The sequence below is a fragment of the Phalangium opilio genome, unplaced genomic scaffold (genome assembly GCF_054372755.1).
Source record: "Phalangium opilio isolate 3A_F unplaced genomic scaffold, DU_Popi_V2 ptg000082l_1, whole genome shotgun sequence".
NCBI classification, from domain to species: Eukaryota; Metazoa; Arthropoda; class Arachnida; order Opiliones; family Phalangiidae; genus Phalangium; species Phalangium opilio.
In genome coordinates this window covers 6,160,686-6,181,696 of record NW_028324189.1, presented here as the reverse complement: position 1 = coordinate 6,181,696, position 21,011 = coordinate 6,160,686, and the positions used below count along the sequence as shown (strand labels likewise).

Below are 21,011 nucleotides of genomic sequence, written 5' to 3'. Positions count from 1 at the left end.
CACACATCCAAGAGAGTGTTAAATTAGCATCAATCCTCCCCCAGCACCCACTCACCTTATTCTTTCTCTCTCCCTCTCTCTCTCGCTCTCGCGTCTTATTTTACAAGTTTAGCCTTGGAGGAAAGAGTTCAGATGGAGTAGTATTCTCCCCATCCCTATACATAGTTTGCAGACTAGTTCTAATGTAGCCTCTGTACGGTAACGAAGCCCCACCCCCCAGCCAGCATCCTCGGCCTTTTGGTAGGGTCCGGGGCTGACTAGTCAAGTCATTTGACTACTAAAATAAATCGAACACGCGTACTGGTCAACTTCATTACTAAAAGAAATTGTCCTTACAGCCCTGGTAGGGTCTTATAGAACTATCTCTGAAGCCTCAGTGACGTCACCCATGCAATTTGCCCGTAGAACCAAAGCGGTACCAAACATGGCCACCCACTGCCAAAGCTAAGCCTGTGAAGTTTTACCTAGGCACTGAGGTCACAATTGAGACAAATCTATTGTACAGAAATGTCGACAATGCCCACTGTGTCATAAAAATGCAATGGAACAAGGCGGTTTCGTTTAACAATCCCCTTGACCAATTCCCCTTGGCGAGTGCGAGTCAATCTAGGAGACTTTCATTGGCGTACATGGCCCATCAACATTATTACTCCATGTCACCTCTCTCCTCTAAGATTAAGGACCCAATCAAGCGTTTTCAAAACAACTCAGTACAACTTAGGATTACGTAGACAAAAAGTTTTCGCTTTCTAAAAATGCACGAATTGTCAATATTAGAGTTCTTCATCGGGATAACGACTTAACTCCCTTTTGCATTGTTTTTACGCAAGTGTAGCGACTTGAAAGTATTTGCTAACTCAGAAAAACAACTTTGGAGTACCAGATATTTTTCTCCTTTGCAACATCAAATTTGCATTGAAACATTAATTAATTTAATTTACGTATTCTGACGTATTGGCGTTTCGAATCCAATGCATGAACCTAATCCGAACGGAGCCGGGGTTTTTTGTAGGGTTCTACAAGAGATACGGGGATGTCCTTTGAGTATGTTATAGTTATATTCGCCCCTCCCCATCCAACGATACTTGAAACTTGGGGTTGCTTCAAACAGGGCCCGAGTAATTAAGCAAAATGTTCATAAACCTACCCTCCATAGGAATAGCATTACACTAAACTATGGAGGCTCATAACTCTGGTTCTGCTAGAGATATGGGGATGTCCTTTGAGTATGTTATAGCTCTATTTGTCCCCCATCCAACGATACTAAAAGCTCGGGGTTACAACAATAAGGAGCCCAAGAAATGAGGTGTTCCGTGAGCGGTGTTAACTTTAAACGTATTCGAGGGAAAAGTCCTTGTTACTTGAAACTTACGACGTTTTTGCCACGAGATAAACGAACTTTAGATTCAGAAACGGGACTCTTTCGGCGGAGCTTAGGTTGTTAGCTAATACGGGAAGAGAGATTTATTTTAACACCATGTCCTCAATTTTTTCCTATTTGGTATCTAAAATAATTTTTTTTTACTTCATCTTGGGCTGTGTGCAATAATAATATAAGCGGTGTGCGTTCCGCACCCGGCGGGAGGTTAGAGTGTCGGAGTTCCTTGAACTTCGTTTTTAAAAACTCGAGAGCTTTTATAACATTAACATTATTATTAATATTAATAGTACGTAGCATTATCATTCTCAGGAAGGGGGTCATTAGGTTCGCTCTAACAGAATCTATCAACATTTTCAACGCCTTTAAACATATTCATCTTTCCGATTTTCAATATGGGGTTCGCGGGCCTTTAAAACAGCTCCATTCAATCTATTATAATTTAATTAGTTGCCAGCTAATTAGCACGGCTCAGGTGCCAGTTTCCACGTTATCAGAGTTTTTCCACGATATCAGAGTTTTTCCACGATATCAGAGTTTTTCCACGTTATCAGAGTTTTTCCACGTTATCAGAGTTTTTCCACGTTATCAGAGTTTTTCCACGTTATCAGAGTTTTTCCACGTTATCAGAGTTTTTCCACGTTATCAGAGTTTTTCCACGTTATCAGAGTTTTTCCACGATATCAGAGTTTTTCCACGTTATCAGAGTTTTTCCACGTTATCAGAGTTTTTCCACGATATCAGAGTTTTTCCACGATATCAGAGTTTTTCCACGATATCAGAGTTTTTCCACGATATCAGAGTTTTTCCACGATATCAGAGTTTTTCCACGATATCAGAGTTTTTCCACGATATCAGAGTTTTTCCACGATATCAGAGTTTTTTCACATTATTACCAGAGCTGGGCTATATAATTAGTTAGCTAATTAAAATTCTAATTAATTGGCATTTTTTACTAAATGAAAATGGTAATTGAATTTTATTTGTTTTTATTTCAAATCGGCGAAACAGATTAATTGAAAATCAATTAGCTAATTAGCCAAAACTAAATCTAATTAGTTTTTAATTAGATAATAACCTTTCCGATTTTCAATCTGGGGTTCGCGGGCCTTTAAAACAGCTCCATTCAATCTATTTAAATAATTTGTTTATATGTAATTGAAACACAAAAAAGGGGTTGTAATTATAGGACCGAAGTACAGTTGGTTGGTCCAAGGGGAAATGATTAATTTTTAGTTAAAAATTAAGTAACTTCTATGACCCATTTCGGCCCCACAAGATTCATAAAATGTTAAGGGTCTCCAATCTCCATAGTGGGAGCAAAATCGGTCATCAAAGCTATATATTTTCGACTTTTATTGCCCATACAACTAGACCCCTGTACCAGAAGAATATAGTACTTCTCTTCGAGAGGTGTACCGTGTACCACAAAGCGGGGTAAGTATAACGTCATTCTTCCCAACAGCATTTTACATTTGGAGTGCACAAGGTTACTAAACCGAATCACATACGCGATAAATAGTTCCCTCATCATTACTTTATTAGCGCTTAATTGGCAAGACGTGCTTTTGGATTTGGATTTTTGTCCCGCGTCAAGACAATCAAGGTTTGTGGGTTGATTGCTGAGGATTTTTTAGAATATAATTATATGTAGAATTCACCCCAACTTAGTTTGATGAGCGGAAGAACAAACAAAAAGGGTGAGAAACGCATAAATTAAACCTCGATAATGCCCTATTCAAAATTTTGAGCATAATAGATTACGTTGAAACACACCATTATTTAAAACTTATGAGCATTTTAATCAAACCTAATTTCTCCCATATAATTAACTTTCTTACACTTTGAATTTCGCGCCGATTATTGGTTTATGCCGTTTTCTTTAACTATAGATAAAGAATGGGCGTGAGGAAATTTGTTTTCACGCTATAGGATAGGCAACTCCCCATCTCAAACGACAGCTTATTCTGAATATACTCTGTTACAACATCGGTTGCCAGCACGTGCAAAGCTAGGTCTATATGTAACCTAGGTTTACGAGTGCTGACAAGAGGCTAAAAACTTCAGGATTTAAAATAGCCGCTAGTTTTTTGCGCGTGCTGACAATCGAAGCTGGAAGAGAGAATAAGCTGAAGTTCGGGATAGGGAGTTACCTATCCTATAGCAAGATTAGGGGCGCACATTCTTTATCCATGGGCATACTATGGAGTATTTTTTGTGGATTGAGAACGAAAGTCCCGTGAAAATGACATTAAATATATTTATGCCTTCAGTTATATTACTCCATGGTGGCAGATTGCTAGCAGCCAGTGTTGTTCTTGGTAGTACAAATGTACTTTTTTAGTACAATTTCAAATTTCGAGTACGAAAAATACATTTTGTAATTTTGATAGGTTATTTAGTACTTTTTGGAATTTCTAGAATGGGAAGTATTTTTTAATTTTTTTGGGGGACGATTTTACACTTTTTTGAGCAACGACGAGGAAATTAGTCTCTCAGTATTTAAAAAGGTTGATTATTATACTAAGTGGTAAATAATTTATATTAAATAATATTATATAAAACAATTATAATAAAATAAATAGTATTCCATAAATTTATATAAAAAATAATCTTATAATTAAATTTAAGACATTTTGCATCTTAGATGGCGCGCTAAGCGTTTTGGAAGGGGTGAAAGTCAAAAGTACGTTTTTCCCCCCTAATTTCTGGAAAAGTACGTTTTGGAGTTGAGAAAAGTACAATCCCAAAATTGCTAAGAACAACACTGCTAGCAGCCAATGAAAACCGGCATTATTTAGGGACTCCAGAGAATCGAGAGTCAAGTCTTTCAATTGTGAATAATATTTAGTAATAATTAAATTATTAATATAAAATTAATTTAATTAAGCCAATTTGTAGCGTTTTTGTGATAAAACAAATTTGTGAATAGAATGAAGAAGTAATATAAGCTGTTTTTAAAATATGATCATTCAAGTTCCAATTAGCCAAGGCTTAGCGTATATTTCCCGAATTAAATGGGTTAATTAAGCGCGAGACCTTCAAAATAACGAAAAAGGTACGTTACGTAACTACGGTACTAGTTTATAAGCTTAAAATAATACCGTTAAATTAGCTTGAATTTAATTAATAATTTGTGAAATTAAGTCTGGAGACAAACGCGTGTCAAAACAATCTCCGTTACACTTACTCCCAACTCCCAAGAGTCCCAATTCCCGTTACTTTGAGCAGCTTTGAGTAATAATTTAAATGAAATTTCAGATTGCACATCGATGACTGATTGAATTCCAATTAAATAATCATCCAGAATGTCCCGAGAAAGCGTTGTGACAATTTTGCACTTTAATGACTGCTACAATGTTGAACCTCAAACCCACGAACCTATCGGAGGTGCCGCTAGATTTTGCACAGCACTCAAAAGTCTGGCCTCTTACAATCCTCTAGTTTTATTCAGCGGCGATATATTAGCTCCATCCATAAGTAAGTGTAATTAAATTAAATTAATTTAATTTTAAATAATAAATAAATAAATTAGGCTTAGAAACCTTAAGCCTAACTTTTATGGTTGTTACTTGCTAGTGAGTACTTTCACTAAAGGGGAACAAATGATACCGGTTTTAAACGCGTTCGGGGTTCATTGCTCTGTTTATGGAAATCACGACTTTGGTTAGTTAAAATTTGATTATGATTAAGTCCGTATTTAAGTATTTTAATTAAATTTTTTAACAAAATAAAAAAAAATATTAGATTTTGGACTGGATAATTTATTAGACTTTGCTAGACGCACAGAAACTCCTTGGTTAATGAGTAATGTAATTGATAATGAAACGAATAAGCCATTGGCCGATGGTTTAATCACCTATTGCTTGCAATCTGGTGGAAAAAAAGTACTCTTTTTTAACTATTATTTGTTAGTTATTGTTAGGCTTTTTTTAACTCTATTAAATACTCTCAGATTGGTTTAGTCGGTCTGGTTGAGGAGGAATGGTTAGCCACTTTGGCCACTATTGACCAAGAAGACGTCACCTACTTGGATTTTGTTTCTGAAGGGAGGAAATTAGCTCGCCAACTTAGGGAGAAAGAGAAAGTAGATTATGTCATTGCTTTGACGCACATGAGAACCCCCAATGATTCTAGATTAGCTGAAAATGTTGATGAAATTGATCTGATTTTGGGAGGACATGATCACGATTATGAAGTTAAAAAAGTATGTTTCAATTTATTTATTTGCAAAGTTTGTCTAATTTTTATTTGCATAGTTCGTCTATTTTTTAATTTATTTGCATAGTTTGTCTATTTTTTAATTTATTTGCATAGTTTGTCTATTTTTTAATTTATTTGCATAGTTCGTCTATTTTTTAATTTATTTGCATAGTTCGTCTATTTTTTAATTTATTTGCATAGTTCGTCTATTTTTTAATTTATTTGCATAGTTCGTCTATTTTTTAATTTATTTGCATAGTTCGTCTATTTTTTAATTTATTTGCATAGTTCGTCTATTTTTTAATTTATTTGCATAGTTTGTCTATTTTTTAATTTATTTGCATAGTTTGTCTATTTTTTAATTTATTTGCATAGTTCGTCTATTTTTTAATTTATTTGCATAGTTCGTCTATTTTTTAATTTATTTGCATAGTTCGTCTATTTTTTAATTTATTTGCATAGTTCGTCTATTTTTTAATTTATTTGCATAGTTCGTCTATTTTTTAATTTATTTGCATAGTTTGTCTATTTTCTAATTTATTTGCATAGTTCGTCTATTTTTTAATTTATTTGCATAGTTTGTCTATTTTTTAGTTGCATAGTTTATTTTTTATTTATTTGCATAGTTTGTCTATTTTATTTATTTGCATAGTTGACGCGTTTGTTTATTATTTATTTGCATAGTTGACGCGTTTGTTTATTATTTATTTGCAAAGATGACGCGTTTGTTTATTATTTATTTGCAAAGATGACGCGTTTGTTTATTATTTATTTGCAAAGTTGACGCGTTTGTTTATTATTTATTTGCAAAGATGACACGTTTGTTTATTGTTTATTTTGTTTAAGGTGAATGGAAAATACATTGTGAAAAGTGGAACTGATTTCCGGGAATTTTCCAAAATTTCGCTGACTTTCAATGATAGTAAGGTTGACGTTACCATTGAAAGAGTTCCAGTCACGTCCAAATACCCCGAAGATCCCAATTTAGCCGAAGCCTTGGCCAAATATTCCGGTAATGACAAACTTATGGAAGTTACTTATCTTATGAACTTATAATTGAGAGCTAAGAATGAATAAACTCAACGCTAACATGAATTGTAGACGTAGTTGAAGGCAAAATGGACGACGTTTTAGGTCATTTTTCCACCGATTTGGATGGAAGATTTTCTAGTATAAGGACGCGAGAAACAAACTTAGGTAAGGGAAAGAATCTTTAGTTAAAACTAATTGATGATAATTGCGAAAATTGTCGACCGACAATTGCGAAAATTGTCGAGCGACAATTGCGAAAACTACTGATAATTGCGAAAATTGTCGAGCGACAATTGCGAAAATTGTCGAGCGACAATTGCGAAAACTACCGATAATTGCGAAAATTGTCGAGCGACATTTGCGAAAACTACCGATAATTGCGAAAATTGTCGAGCAACAATTGCGAAAACTACCGATAATTGCGAAAATTAATTTATTTTAATATTGTTATTAGGTAATTTCATTTGTGATATAATGCTGGCTGCGACGCACTCTGATTTAGCCATTTTAAACTCGGGAACATTGAGATCGGATCGCATTCATCCTAAAGGACCCTTTAAACTGCGCGATTTAGTAACAATTCTTCCAATGTTAGATCATTTAATAGTAATTAATGCCACTGGTAAGTTTTAATTAATGAATTCATTACGTCACAGGCGTTGCTTTCTTTAATCTTTGCTTTTTAAGGCCAACAAATATGGAAAGCTTTGGAAAATGGAGTTTCTCAGTATCCAAAGCTAGAGGGACGTTTTCCGCAAGTTGCCGGAGTTACCTTCGCTTTTGATCCCACTAAAGAACCGGGTCAACGCATTGACCCCAAATACATTAAGATTGGTGATGAATTCTTAGATTTGGAACAGGTAAGATTTCTCACGCGTTAATCACCCATTTTTCACCCGTTAATCGCCATTTTTTTACCCGTTAATCGCCATTTTTTTACCCGTTAATCGCAATTTTTTACCCGTTAATCGCCATTTTTTTACCCGTTAATCGCCATTTTTTTACCCGTTAATCGCCATTTTTTTACCCGTTAATCGCCATTTTTTTACCCGTTAATCGTCATTTTTTCACCCGTTAATCGCCATTTTTTTACCCGTTAATCGCCATTTTTTACCCGTTAATCGCAATTTTTTACCCGTTAATCGCCATTTTTTTACCCGTTAATCGCCATTTTTTTACCCGTTAATCGCCATTTTTTTACCCGTTAATCGCCATTTTTTTATCCGTTAATCGTCATTTTTTCACCCGTTAATCGCCATTTTTTCACCCGTTAATCGCCATTTTTTCTCCCGTTAATCGCCATTTTTTCACCCGTTAATCGCCAATTTTTCACCCGTTAATCGCCATTTTTTCACCCGTTAATCGCCATTTTTTCACCCGTTAATCGCCATTTTTTCACCCGTTAATCGCCATTTTTTCACCCGTTAATCGCCATTTTTTCACCCGTTAATCGCCATTTTTTCACCCGTTAATCGCCATTTTTTCACCCGTTAATCGCCATTTTTTCACCCGTTATTCGCCATTTTTTCACCCGTTATTCGCCATTTTTTCACCCGTTATTCGCCAATTGTTCACCCGTTAATCGCCAATTGTTCACCCGTTAATCGCCAATTGTTCACCCGTTAATCGCCAATTGTTCACCCGTTAATCGTCAATTGTTCACCCGTTAATCGTCAATTTTTCACCCGTTAATCGCCATTTTTTCTCCCGTTAATCGCCATTTTTTCACCCGTTAATCGCCATTTTTTCACCCGTTAATCGCCATTTTTTCACCCGTTAATCGCCATTTTTTCACCCGTTAATCGCCATTTTTTCACCCGTTAATCGCCATTTTTTCACCCGTTAATCGCCATTTTTTCACCCGTTATTCGCCATTTTTTCACCCGTTAATCGCCAATTGTTCACCCGTTAATCGCCAATTGTTCACCCGTTAATCGCCAATTGTTCACCCGTTAATCGCCAATTGTTCACCCGTTAATCGCCAATTGTTCACCCGTTAATCGCCAATTGTTCACCCGTTAATCGTCAATTTTTCACCCGTTAATCGTCAATTTTTCACCCGTTAATCGTCAATTTTTCACCCGTTAATCGTCAATTTTTCACCCGTTAATCGTCAATTTTTCACCCGTTAATCGTCAATTTTTCACCCGTTAATCGCCAATTTTTCACCCGTTAATCGCCAATTTTTCACCCGTTAATCGCCAATTTTTCACCCGTTAATCGCCAATTTTTCACCCGTTAATCGCCAATTGTTCACGCGTTATTCGTCTGTTTTAGTCTTACAGGTTAGTTACGAAAGGTTACTTGCATCAAGGTCGAGATGGTTACGATATATTGAAGGAATGCCAAGCATTGGTGAATAAATTATTTTAATTCAATTCATTAATTAATTAAATTAAGGATGGTTAAATGAATAATATTGAATGAAGATGACGGAGGAAGATAGCCCCGAATTATGTACAGCCATTCAAAACCATTTTCAAGCCATCAAAATCTTAACTGGAAATTCCAATAAGAAAACGCGTCATCGACAGAGTTTAGTTTGCGTCTCTCGTAGGTCAGTTCCTGGATTTAATTTAATTCAATTAGGCCTACCATGTTTAATTAAAATTAAATATATTTTCAGACATTCAATCGTTAAAATGTTTGAGGACAGTTCGGTTCAAAAGGCTCCTTTAAGACGCGGAGTCAGTTTGGACGCCAACGCCAGACGAAACCTCTTTCACGTTCTGCATCAACCTTCTTTAGACGAAGTTGAACACGAGCAATGCAAATTGGAGCCCAAAGTTGAAGGAAGAATACAAATTTTCAATGATATTGTAAGTTTTTAAAAACCACTCCTACTTAATTTGTTTAATTCTTTGTTAATTAGTTGGGTAATTATTTTAAGTCTTAATTAATTAGTTGGTTAATTTATTTGAAGTCTTAGTTAATTAATTAGTTGGTTAATTTATTTGAAGTCTTAGTTAATTAATTAGTTGGTTAATTTATTTGAAGTCTTAGTTAGTTAATTAGTTGGTTAATTTATTTTAAGTCTTAGTTAGTTAATTAATTAGTTGGTTAATTTATTTTAAGTCTTAGTTAATTAATTAGTTGGTTAATTTATTTTAAGTCTTAGTTAATTAATTAGTTGGTTAATTTATTTGAAGTCTTAATTAATTAGTTGGTTAATTTATTTGAAGTCTTAATTAATTAGTTGGTTAATTTATTTGAAGTCTTAATTAATTAGTTGGTTAATTTATTTGAAGTCTTAATTAATTAGTTGGTTAATTTATTTGAAGTCTTAATTAATTAGTTGGTTAATTTATTTGAAGTCTTAATTAATTAGTTGGTTAATTTATTTGAAGTCTTAATTAATTAGTTGGTTAATTTATTTTAAGTCTTAATTTTTTTTAATCATAGTTAAGTGGTTAATTTATTTTTTAACATAGTTAAGTGATTAATTTATTTTTTAACATAGTTAAGTGATTAATTTATTTTTTAACATAGTTAAGTGATTAATTTATTTTTTAACATAGTTAAGTGATTAATTTATTTTTTAACATAGTTAAGTGATTAATTTATTTTTTAACATAGTTAAGTGATTAATTTATTTTTTAACATAGTTAAGTGATTAATTTATTTTTTAACATAGTTAAGTGATTAATTTATTTTTTAACATAGTTAAGTGATTAATTTATTTTTTAACATAGTTAAGTGATTAATTTATTTTTTAACATAGTTAAGTGATTAATTTATTTTTTAACATAGTTAAGTGATTAATTTATTTTTTAACATAGTTAAGTGATTAATTTATTTTTAATTATATTTATTTGGATATTTTTAAATTAATTTAGGCCTTGTTTGTTTATTTGTTTATTATTTCAGTGTTATCAAGGGGATGAGTTTCTTAATAAACGCTCAATATTTTAAATATTTTATCAAAACGTTTTTAGATTATTTAGGAAAGCATTTAATTTTAAGTTTTTAACGCTTTGTATTTAAAATTAATTTTGGTTTGTTATTTAAATTTTTATTGTTATAGTTGAGTCTCGTTGTTAATTGCTCAAATTTAGTTTTAACAATAGTTAGTAATTTAAAACTAAATGGCAATAGAGAGAGGCCAGGCGACGATTAAAGGAATATTCTTGCTGTTTTCCTTTATTATAATTATTACGATTAATTAAAGGTCAAAGCTCGTTTAGAGGAAGATCGTGAACAAAATTTTCATCCTTTGTTTGAAGAAGTCATAGAAGAAGATGAAGAAATATCCGAATGTTTCGACCAAAGTTAATTATTAAATGTCCAAGTTTTATTCCCTCAACTCTCTTTTCCTCCTAAAGTTGTAAATTTGTTTTGTCCTAAATTAAATAGTTACATTTCCCCAACTCTCTTTTTGTCCTAAAATTAGTTTCTTTTCTCCAACTATTTTTGTTCTAGATTACATAGTTTCATTTCCCCAACTCTCTTTTTGTCCTAAATTAAATAGTTTCATTTCCCCAACTCTCTTTTTGTCCTAAAATTAAGTTTCATTTCCCCTACTCTCTTTTGTTTTAAATTAAATAGTTTCATTTCCCCAACTCTCGTTTTGTCCAACATTAAATAGTTTCATTTCCCAACTCTCTTTTTGTTCAAGATTAAATAGATTCATTTCCCCAACTCTCTTTTTGTTCTAAATTAAAGTTTCATTTCCCCAACTCTTTTTTTGTCCTAAATTAAATTGTTTCATTTTCCCAACTCTTTTTGTCCAACATTAAATAGTTTCATTTCCCCAACTCTCTTTTTGTTCTAAATTAAAGTTTCATTTCCCCAACTCTTTTTGTCCTAAATTAAATTGTTTCATTTCCCCAACTCTTTTTGTCCTAAATTAAATAGTTTCATTTCCCCAAACCTCTTTTTGTCCAACATTAAATAGTTTCATTTCCCCAACTCTCTTTTTGTCCTAAATTAAATAGTTTCATTTCCCCAACTCTCTTTTTGTCCTAAATTAAATAGTTTCATTTCCCCAACTCTCTTTTTGTCCTAAATTAAATAGTTTCATTTCCCCAACTCTTTTTGTTCTAGATTAGTTTCATTTTCCCAACTCTTTTTGTCCTAAATTAAATAGTTTCATTTCCCCAACTCTCTTTTTGTCCTAAAATGAAAAGTTTCATTCCTTCAACCCTCTTTTTGTCCTAAAAGGGTCCCGCTTCTAACGTTATTAAGAGATTAACCAAAACTAGTTAATTAGGCATTTAATTTAAAGGAAACGACGAGCGTCGTAGCAATATTTTATATTAACACAAGCTCGAGAAAATACAATTATCCGTCGTAAATATAATATATTGGTCCATTTTAAGGGTTTAAAAAAAATTATATTTTGTAGAGTTATCTAATCTTTAAATATTACAATTAAATTGAGGGGATTTGAAAAAAAGATTTTTCAGCGCAAATTATTTAGGTTTTATTAATTAATTAAATAATTAATTTGCGAATGAAAGTTAACGAGGTAATAATGTGCCTTTGAAAAAAGTTAAACAAAGGGTAACTCAACTCGATCCTTCCTTCCTAGGCCTAAAATTAGACGCTTTTTTTTTTAAAAAAAAAAATCCTGACTAAATTTCCAGATAATATCTTTTAGAGTCAAATTTAGGGAACTAACTAATATTCCATTTGAAATTTTTAATTAACCCCCTAATTATCTTCTTTAAAAAAAAAAAATTGTGATTGTAGAAATATTTTAGAGGAACGCTCAAAAAATTGTAGCCGTGTCATTTAAAAACTTAATTTAAAAGAATAAATTTAAATTCGCTTTTAAATAATTTTATTTATAAATAATAGTAAGTTTTTGTACAATATTTAGTTATTTTTTTTTCACTTTTTTTTTCATACAATATTTTAATTTTTTTTTTTTTTTTTTTTACTTTTTTTTCATACAATAGACTAATGGCACCCCATGTTATTTCCCCATAGAGATTAATACAGTCGAAGGCAGAGGGCTGCCATTACTCTATATTTAATTTTTTTTTTTTTTTTACTTTTCTTTCATACAATAATTTTTTTTTTTTTTTACAAGTTCAAAGGTCAGATTTAGGGCCTAAACTGAGAGGAATGGCTTTGAGTTCAGTTCTCATGCAGAGAAATTCGCCGCAAATGCAAGTGATAGCCACGCAAGCTACGTTTAATAACCACCACGATATTGTATCGGGAAATTGCTCATTATAAATCCAACAGACGATCAAATGTAAAACGTAACACGTTGTACTAAAATCCAAACACAATCTAGTTCGTTGCACCAAAAACCATAATCCAAAAGCGCTAAAATGACAGAAGCAAGCGCGATTTAAGCTGTCCTATATTAATTAATATTAATTTAGCGTTAAATTAATTACCCAATTAAGGAGTTGACGACGTAAGAGAGGACGATGCATCTTCCATGAGCGTCTTTGACGTGCAACGCTTCGTAGAGAAACAGGTGATCTAAAGATTTATTGACACCCGTCGCCAAATCAGAAAAATATATCCAAACACCGAGGGACGCGTAGAATAAGCATTGAATAGTGAGTATTTGAAATATAATTAATAAGGGGTCCCAAACTGAAAATCTAAAATGTCCCGACAATCTACTCATTTTCAATTTGAGTATGCTATCCCTAATCCATTGCTCGGGCGGGGAGTCGGGGACGGCAGGGATGTTTGACATATCGACCAGGGTTGGAAATAAATCCAAAACTAGTTTATTAATTGCTCGGACCAGTTCATTTATTCCAAAACTTAGGGTCACTGGTCCCAAGGACCACTTAATTAATTATCATTTTTGGTAAAATAGACGGTGGGACCAGTTTATTAATTCGTGGTTCCTTATAAGAATTTTTCTAACTCACATTTTCTACCAATTCTACTCCTATGTAGTTAGTACTCCTTGGCTACAACTTCCCTACTAAAGCATAGTTCACTCGATCACGCGCAACATGACGCAAGCTGCTCGCGCTATAGAAGCCCGTTCAAAGAATTCGATTTACATGTTTAAGCGCAACTTTTGAAGATTATTCAAAGGAACCCAAAATTAACATTAAGTTCTATGGGAGGAAGTAGCTTTTTTGGCCAGATCCTTTGTCCTATACATCCGAATAACCTGAAAATGTAATGAGACGTGTGCTTTGGCGTGTTTTATTATACTAAACAGGATCCAAGCTTCTAGAGTGGATAGTTTTTCTCATAAAAATTATTTTCCAAAGTCAAAATGATGGCTTCAGTGCTAAGACTGAATATATCTTCGGATGATCGGATCTACTGGTCCCAATGTCCGAAAATTTTAATGAAAGGTAGCTTAGGTTAGCTTAGGTTAGCTTAGCTTAGGTTAGGTTAGGTTAGCTTAGCTTAGGTTAGCTTAGGTTAGGTTAGCTTAGGTTAGCTTAGGTTAGGTTAGCTTAGCTTAGGTTAGCTTAGCTAAGGTTAGGTTAGCCAGGGAGAAAGGGAGATGCCGCGTGAATAGCACGAGGTGTCTCACTTTTGGGTGGGGGAAGTAAGTTTCCCAGCCAACGGGGGTAGTATCGCCCGGGCTACCGCGAGCTCTACTGCGCAAAGTTCAAATTTTTTATCTGTCGTGATGTCACTTCGCGCATGCTCAATGATCCACCGAATGACCCAAGGTAGAGAGAGAGAGAACATAGTATTTTTTATCTGTCGTGATGTCACTTCGCGCATGCTCAATGATCCACCGAATGACCCAAGGTAGAGAGAGAGAGAACATAGTATTTCATACCCCCGTTTTCAACCCCTTCCCGCTAGATACGAGTTCTGTTAGCATTAGGCGGCTTCTCCCTTTCTCCCTGGGTTAGCTTAGGTTAGGTTAGGTTAGGTTAGGTTAGGTAAGGTTTGGTTTGGTTCGGTTAAATTTGGGTGTTTTAAAAAATTCTGAAGGAGTGATATTTTTTTAAAACGAGACTTTCGTGTCCAGAGACCAATTTGTCCCGAGATCGAATTGTTCCGGGACCAATTTGTCCCGAGACCCAATTGTACCGGGACCAATTTGTCTCGAGACCAAAGTGTCCCGAGACCCATTTGCCCCAAGACCCAATTGTCCCGAGACCAATTTGTCCCGAGACCAATTTGTCCCGGGACCCATTTTTCTCAAGACCAAATCGGCGAGACCAAATTGTCGCGTACCGCTAGGCTATGAGTCGGACCGTTCTCCATTCCTGCTTCTAAAATTAAATCTATCCCTGGTATAGTAATTAAATTACTAACTTGAAAAAAATATGCTAAACATAAAGGAAAATATTACATTCACAATAGAGAATTACTAGATTTGAAAGTTTTATTCCCGCCTAATCTAGGTGTAGATTATTAATATATGTGTATTTCGGAAGGTAAGCTCTTTCAGTTCGTAAAAGGGTCCCAAAAATTAATTTTAAAGATGTATTTCTTTATTTAGTTTGTGAAAAGACGGGCGTAAGTGTTTAATTTTGATCCTTTACATGTTCTTTCAGTAACCATCTAAAGAGATGGGGACCGCGGTTTGGACCTTTCTCTTCATCCCCCCCCTCCTCCTGCCGCCATCATAAAAGGTAAGACCATGGACTCGATTTACATATTCTCAACTCTGCATAAGCTTTCAGTAGTAATACTTCTCAAGTAAGAAAAAGTACGTTAAAGTATTTTTAGCCCCATCGTATAACGTACATCTACGGTGAGGCTCTTAGTTTGACCTGCCCTGTTGTTGTTGTCCCCGTCGTGCCAGTATACCCACCTTTGGCTGTGTAAAGTTTTCGTTAGTCGTTGAAGGTAAAATGAAAGGGAGAGAATTGTGGTGAGGTGATATTTTTCGTTCGTCTACTTACGAAGGGAATTATGATAGTAAGGTTAAGCTATATATACTCTCCCTTTAAAATTCGTCTCACCCGTCGTCGCCGTCCACAATACGATTTCACGCTTTCAATACCGCTCCCCTATTTCAACATTCAAAGAAATCGAGGGGAATTTATAATCTAGGCAAAGAAAATATATACTGATGTTATTTTTGGAATGGTCTTAAGGCACCGGGATATTACAATTATTGAGTGTTTTACCGAATTCTTTCTCTTTCAAACGCTTCTGGCTACACCTAAAAATAAATTCATTCAAAATTTACAACGGCCATACGAGTTTCTAAACCGGGCTTTCACGAATGAGGGGTGATCTTATTGGTTCGCTTAGAAATGCGCAGAGACAGAATTTTAGTGTCAGAATGTTTTCAGCCAATGAAAAAATGTCACCTTTGAGTTTGTATTTCTGTTCACTAGATGGCGCTTGCTTCATGTTCAGTTTGCCCCTTACCGGGCGTATATATATGGCCAGCTTGTTTATTTTATTTTTAGGTCTATAGACCAAAATGTCCTCTTTAAAATAGCGTTCTCAAAATGTTCCCTAATTGCAAGGTACTAGCCCGAAAACACTCCCCAAAGAAATCACAAAATTAAACAGAAAACCAGAAATTTCCATAATATGGAAATTCTTTTTGTAAAATCTCCGGTTGTAAATAAGAGAGCTTCTTGCTCATCGCAAATCTAATAGACCAAAATGTCCTCTTTAAAATAGCCTTCTCAAAATTTTAACTAATTGCAAGGTACTAGCCCGAAAACACTCCCCAAAGAAATCACAAAATTAAACAGAAAACCAGAAATTTCCATAATATGGAAATTCTTTTTGTAAAATCTCCGGTTGTAAATAAGAGAGCTTCCTGCTCATCGCAAATCTAATAGACCAAAATGTCCTCTTTAAAATAGCGTTCTCAAAATTTTCCCTAATTGCAAGGTACTAGCCCGAAAACACTCCCCAAAGAAATCACAAAATTAAACAGAAAACCAGAAATTTCCATAATATGGAAATTCTTTTTGTAAAATCTCCGGTTGTAAATAAGAGAGCTTCTTGCTCATCGCAAATCTAATAGACCAAAATGTCCTCTTTAAAATAGCGTTCTCAAAATTTTCCCTAATTGCAAGGTACTAGCCCGAAAACACTCCCCAAAGAAATCACAAAATTAAACAGAAAACCAGAAATTTCTATAATATGGAAATTCTTTTTGTAAAATCTCCGGTTGTAAATAAGAGAGCTTCTTGCTCATCGCAAATCTAATAGACCAAAATGTCCTCTTTAAAATAGCGTTCTCAAAATTTTCCCTAATTGCAAGGTACTAGCCCGAAAACACTCCCCAAAGAAATCACAAAATTAAACAGAAAACCAGAAATTTCTATAATATGGAAATTCTTTTTGTAAAATCTCCGGTTGTAAATAAGAGAGCTTCTTGCTCATCGCAAATCTAATAGACCAAAATGTCCTCTTTAAAATAGCGTTCTCAAAATTTTCCCTAATTGCAAGGTACTAGCCCGAAAACACTCCCCAAAGAAATCACAAAATTAAACAGAAAACCAGAAATTTCTATAATATGGAAATTCTTTTTGTAAAATCTCCGGTTGTAAATAAGAGAGCTTCTTGCTCATCGCAAATCTAATAGACCAAAATGTCCTCTTTAAAATAGCGTTCTCAAAATTTTCCCTAATTGCAAGGTACTAGCCCGAAAACACTCCCCAAAGAAATCACAAAATTAAACAGAAAACCAGAAATTTCTATAATATGGAAATTCTTTTTGTAAAATCTCCGGTTGTAAATAAGAGAGCTTCTTGCTCATCGCAAATCTAATAGACCAAAATGTCCTCTTTAAAATAGCTTTCTCCAAATTTTCCCTAATTGCAAGGTACTAGCCCGAAAACCTCCCCAAAGAAATCACAAAATACACCTAAAAATAAATTCATTCAAAATTTCTAACGGCCTTACGAGTTTCTAAACCGGGCTTTCACGAATGAGGGGTGATCTTATTGGTTCGCTTAGAAATGCGCAGAAGCAGAATTTTAGTGTCAGAATGTTTTCAGCCAATGAAAAAATGTCACCTTTGAGTTTGTATTTCTGTTCACTAGATGGCGCTTGCTTCATTTAGTGTCAGAATGTTTTCAGCCAATGAAAAAATGTCACCTTTGAGTTTGTATTTCTGTTCACTAGATGGCGCTTGCTTCATTTTTAATCTGCCCCTTAACGGGCGTATATATATGGCCAGCTTGTTTATTTTATTTTTAGGTCTATTCACGTAAATTTTATGTACGCCTGTTAAGTACGGTACGATGTGGCTACTATTATGAGCCCAGCCCTTGGCCCATCTTGTTCAACTTTTATTTATTAGAAATTTTGTTTAATCAAATCTTTCGTGTTCAAGCATTATTATTTGCCGGTTCAATCAAATTAATGAATATTTCTGTTTAGTTCTATCATGGAAGAACTAATTTATTTATATATACTGTATATAAATCAAAGTTCTGGCTGACAAACTGACTGATAATCAGTCCAAACTGCTTGCCCTAGAAGGCTGAAAATTTGCAGGAACGTTACTCAGTAGTAGGCGCGTACTAAGAAAGATTTTTCCAATCCGCCGCCATCTTAATAAATGGCGCCCCGAAATGTAAAAAATCTTCTCTATGCAAGAAAGTCCGCGTGTTTCAACCGATTTCGCAAATATTTAGTACACTGGTTTCCTTTAACGTATAGACGGGCTGAATGGTCTTTTGGGTTCGATTTCTTGCCATCTTTTTAAATGGCGGCCCGAAATTTAAAAACCCTTCTCTATGGAATAATGTCCGCATGAAAAGTAATAAAAAATGTCCCGACGGGCTGACGGGCAACGCCGAGTGCCTTCGCTGCTAGGGTGCTACAAAAATATTAGTCATCAGTAAAATCTACCCATTCTTTATATCATTTTGATGGAAGTTTTTATTACACGGGAGCGACGCCGCGGGTAACTGCTAGTTTATTATAATTACAGATGTTCGGTATTGATTCAAACGTTCCTGGCAATTCCGGCGTTGCTCTATTCCTTGCCGCCATATTGGTATTTCTTTCTAAGCTATAAATGTTTATGTTTTGAGGCATACCAAGTACAATATACGAGGGGTCCGACTATAGAAAAAAAAAGCGTACGGAATTTCGGGATTTCTTCTTGATTTCGCCTAAGATTTCGGAATTTCCTCTTTGATTTCGTAATTTCCTCTTTGATTTCGTAATTTCCTCTTTGATTTCGTAATTTATTGATTACTTTAAAGATTTCGCGAGAAGTGTACGGGATTTCGGTAAATGTCGGACCCCTCGATAATGTATAATTTATTAGTGAGATTGAAGTAGTTTATAGTGTCAATAAAATTACCTACGTTATAAGTGTATATCCGGGGCCACAAGCTAGTACTTTCTTTTAAAACTCTTCTCGATTTGTGGATAAATAGACGTGTTTTGGGAACGTTCCCCTTTCGCTAGCTCGAGATAGAAGCTCTCTAGGACTACAGATTAACAAAGCTGGTTTTGCAAATACGAAGGTGCATTTTTGTTACTATTAAGGGTTGGTCGCTTTAAAAATTGAAAGCTCAAGGTTTTTACTTCTGTTATTTTTGTATTCAAGGTTGGGTGGGTTTTTATCTTTTTACTATAGTTCACTTGCACTTACCTATTTCTTTTATACGCTTAATCTATACATGGTTAATAATATTTATGCAATTTCAATTTTAACAATTAACTTATTCCATAAAAACGCGCAAATTACTTTCCTAATTTTTCAACACTCAGTGACTTTACGCACTTCCTATCTGGACGCAAAAGCATAATGCTACGTTTTGCCACCAAATACCCAGTTTTTCCATCCTAACAACCTCGTTTTCCACCGTAGGATATTAGCGTGGAAAAACAGTGGAAATTCTAAGCCGATTAAAATTTGTTAATAATAGAAATTTTCTTATTATTTTCAGTACCTGGACTCAACACTCGGAAGTTACAAGTTTATAAAAATATTCTTATTATTTTCATTATTAATCTTTTTAATAAAATCTAATGTATCAATGAAATACATTTCAAAATAAAAACTTGCATTAATATTTATAAAATATTATTTGATAAAATTATTTCTATTTATAGAGTATTTTCTTTCCCATATACCGCAACGTAAATAACCCTCTATCTCTTACCTTAGTGATATCCCCCTCCCCTTCCCTTCCGGGGCAAATAGTATTCTCTAGTACAAAGTTGCCCCTAACGTAGGGGATACACAGTTCACTCCCCTCTCAACCGAAATTACTCTATAAGCTTATTAATTATAGTTATGGCGTCAAATAATAAAAATAATAAAAGACTTTAACCAAAGTTATAAAAATGATTACCACATTTTTGAAAAGTATTTTAATTACAAATTTTTATTAAATCCGAATGTATCAAATGGAATATATTTCGAAATAAAATATTGCATTAATATTTATAAGCATGCCTGATAAATTTATTTTTACTTTTAAGCATACTAATTATAGTTAGGGACTAAGGTATAGAAACTTGATTCATACCCTCTGAATTAGAGTATGATTAAAATGCTTTCCCAACATAGTAGAGCCGTGAGTCGAGTTTGTTGACGTGAGACACCTGATACTCTTAATAAGCAGTCAGAATAACTGCCTTTATCCAATGAATATTTTGAATACAGTAGGCCTATCAAAGTTATAATGAATGATTTTATTCGAAGTGCATTGGACTGAAGCGTGACATAGCAGCCACTCAAAACTAATAATGCTTATAGTATTTACTTTAGCTAGTGCTGGTTACATAAAAGTGTATGTGTGATAGTGAACGGATTAATCAAACCCGGTCACGTGACCTATGACGTCAGATCACGCGTCCTATGACGTCAAATCACGTGACCTATGACGTAAAATCGCGTGACCTATGACGTAAAATCGCGTGACCTTTGACGTCAGATCACGTGACCTATGACGTAAAATCACGTTACCTATGACGTCAAATCACGTGACTTATGACGTCAAATCACGTGAGCAATGTCGTCAGATCACGTGACCTATGACTGCAAATCACGTGGCATATGACGTCAAATCACGTGACCTATGACGTCAAATCACGTGACCTATGACGAAAAATCGCGTGACCTTTGACGTCAGATCACGTGACCTATGACGTAAAATCACGTTACCTATGACGTCAAATCACGTGACTTATGACGTCAAATCACGTGAGCAATGTCGTCAGATCACGTGACCTATGACTGCAAATCACGTGGCATATGACGTCAAATCACGTGACCTATGACGTAAAATCGCGTGACCTTTGACGTCAGATCACGTGACCTATGACGTAAAATCACGTTACCTATGACGTCAAATCACGTGACTTATGACGTCAAATCACGTGAGCAATGTCGTCAGATCACGTGACTAATGACGTCAGATCACGTGACTAATGACGTCAGATCACGTTACCTATGACGTCACCGAGGTAATTGACTTGTGACGTCACGACAGATGTTAATGGTAATAGGTAATGATTGTCCATTCAGTTAGGCCTAGCGTTCATTCATTTATGCCTAGCA

At 34.5% G+C, this 21,011-nt stretch overlaps 2 protein-coding genes and 3 long non-coding RNA genes across 7 annotated transcripts; 2 read left to right on the top strand and 3 right to left on the bottom strand.

Annotated features, from left to right (window-relative positions):
- The first annotated feature begins 4,152 nt into the window (after positions 1 to 4,152).
- Positions 4,153 to 10,975, top strand: LOC149651209 (uncharacterized). 2 transcript variants are annotated; one of them, XM_089848018.1, is made up of 14 exons: positions 4,153 to 4,214; positions 4,280 to 4,436; positions 4,640 to 4,858; positions 4,958 to 5,044; positions 5,126 to 5,265; positions 5,334 to 5,585; positions 6,428 to 6,593; positions 6,683 to 6,778; positions 7,068 to 7,235; positions 7,301 to 7,473; positions 8,891 to 8,968; positions 9,043 to 9,170; positions 9,240 to 9,432; positions 10,782 to 10,975. In XM_089848018.1, the coding sequence occupies exons 3-14, from the start codon at positions 4,687 to 4,689 to the stop codon at positions 10,884 to 10,886; spliced, it is 1,758 nt and encodes a 585-aa protein (XP_089704144.1). In that variant the 5' UTR covers positions 4,153 to 4,214; positions 4,280 to 4,436; positions 4,640 to 4,686; the 3' UTR covers positions 10,887 to 10,975. The 2 variants fall into 2 exon arrangements, with proteins under 2 accessions (XP_089704144.1, XP_089704145.1); XM_089848019.1 differs by having other exon boundaries at positions 4,153 to 4,436; positions 10,481 to 10,975.
- A 1,198-nt stretch (positions 10,976 to 12,173) lies between these two features.
- On the bottom strand, positions 12,174 to 13,244 carry Sys1 (Sys1 golgi trafficking protein). Its single transcript, XM_089848016.1, has 2 exons — positions 12,964 to 13,244; positions 12,174 to 12,889 (listed from the first exon to the last, which is right to left on the bottom strand). Exons 1-2 carry the CDS (start codon positions 13,200 to 13,202, stop codon positions 12,649 to 12,651), a joined length of 480 nt encoding a protein of 159 aa, XP_089704142.1. The 5' UTR covers positions 13,203 to 13,244; the 3' UTR covers positions 12,174 to 12,648.
- A 130-nt stretch (positions 13,245 to 13,374) lies between these two features.
- On the top strand, positions 13,375 to 19,900 carry LOC149651205 (uncharacterized). 2 transcript variants are annotated; one of them, XR_016371132.1, is made up of 3 exons: positions 13,375 to 13,915; positions 13,951 to 13,970; positions 14,031 to 19,900. It is a non-coding gene; the product is annotated as an uncharacterized LOC149651205 (long non-coding RNA). The 2 variants fall into 2 exon arrangements; XR_016371131.1 differs by having other exon boundaries at positions 13,951 to 19,900.
- On the bottom strand, positions 15,491 to 17,845 carry LOC149651207 (uncharacterized). Its single transcript, XR_016371135.1, has 3 exons — positions 17,500 to 17,845; positions 15,643 to 15,677; positions 15,491 to 15,561 (listed from the first exon to the last, which is right to left on the bottom strand). It is a non-coding gene; the product is annotated as an uncharacterized LOC149651207 (long non-coding RNA).
- Positions 18,173 to 18,979, bottom strand: LOC149651206 (uncharacterized). Its single transcript, XR_016371133.1, has 3 exons — positions 18,805 to 18,979; positions 18,378 to 18,503; positions 18,173 to 18,308 (listed from the first exon to the last, which is right to left on the bottom strand). It is a non-coding gene; the product is annotated as an uncharacterized LOC149651206 (long non-coding RNA).
- Positions 19,901 to 21,011: the final 1,111 nt, after the last annotated feature.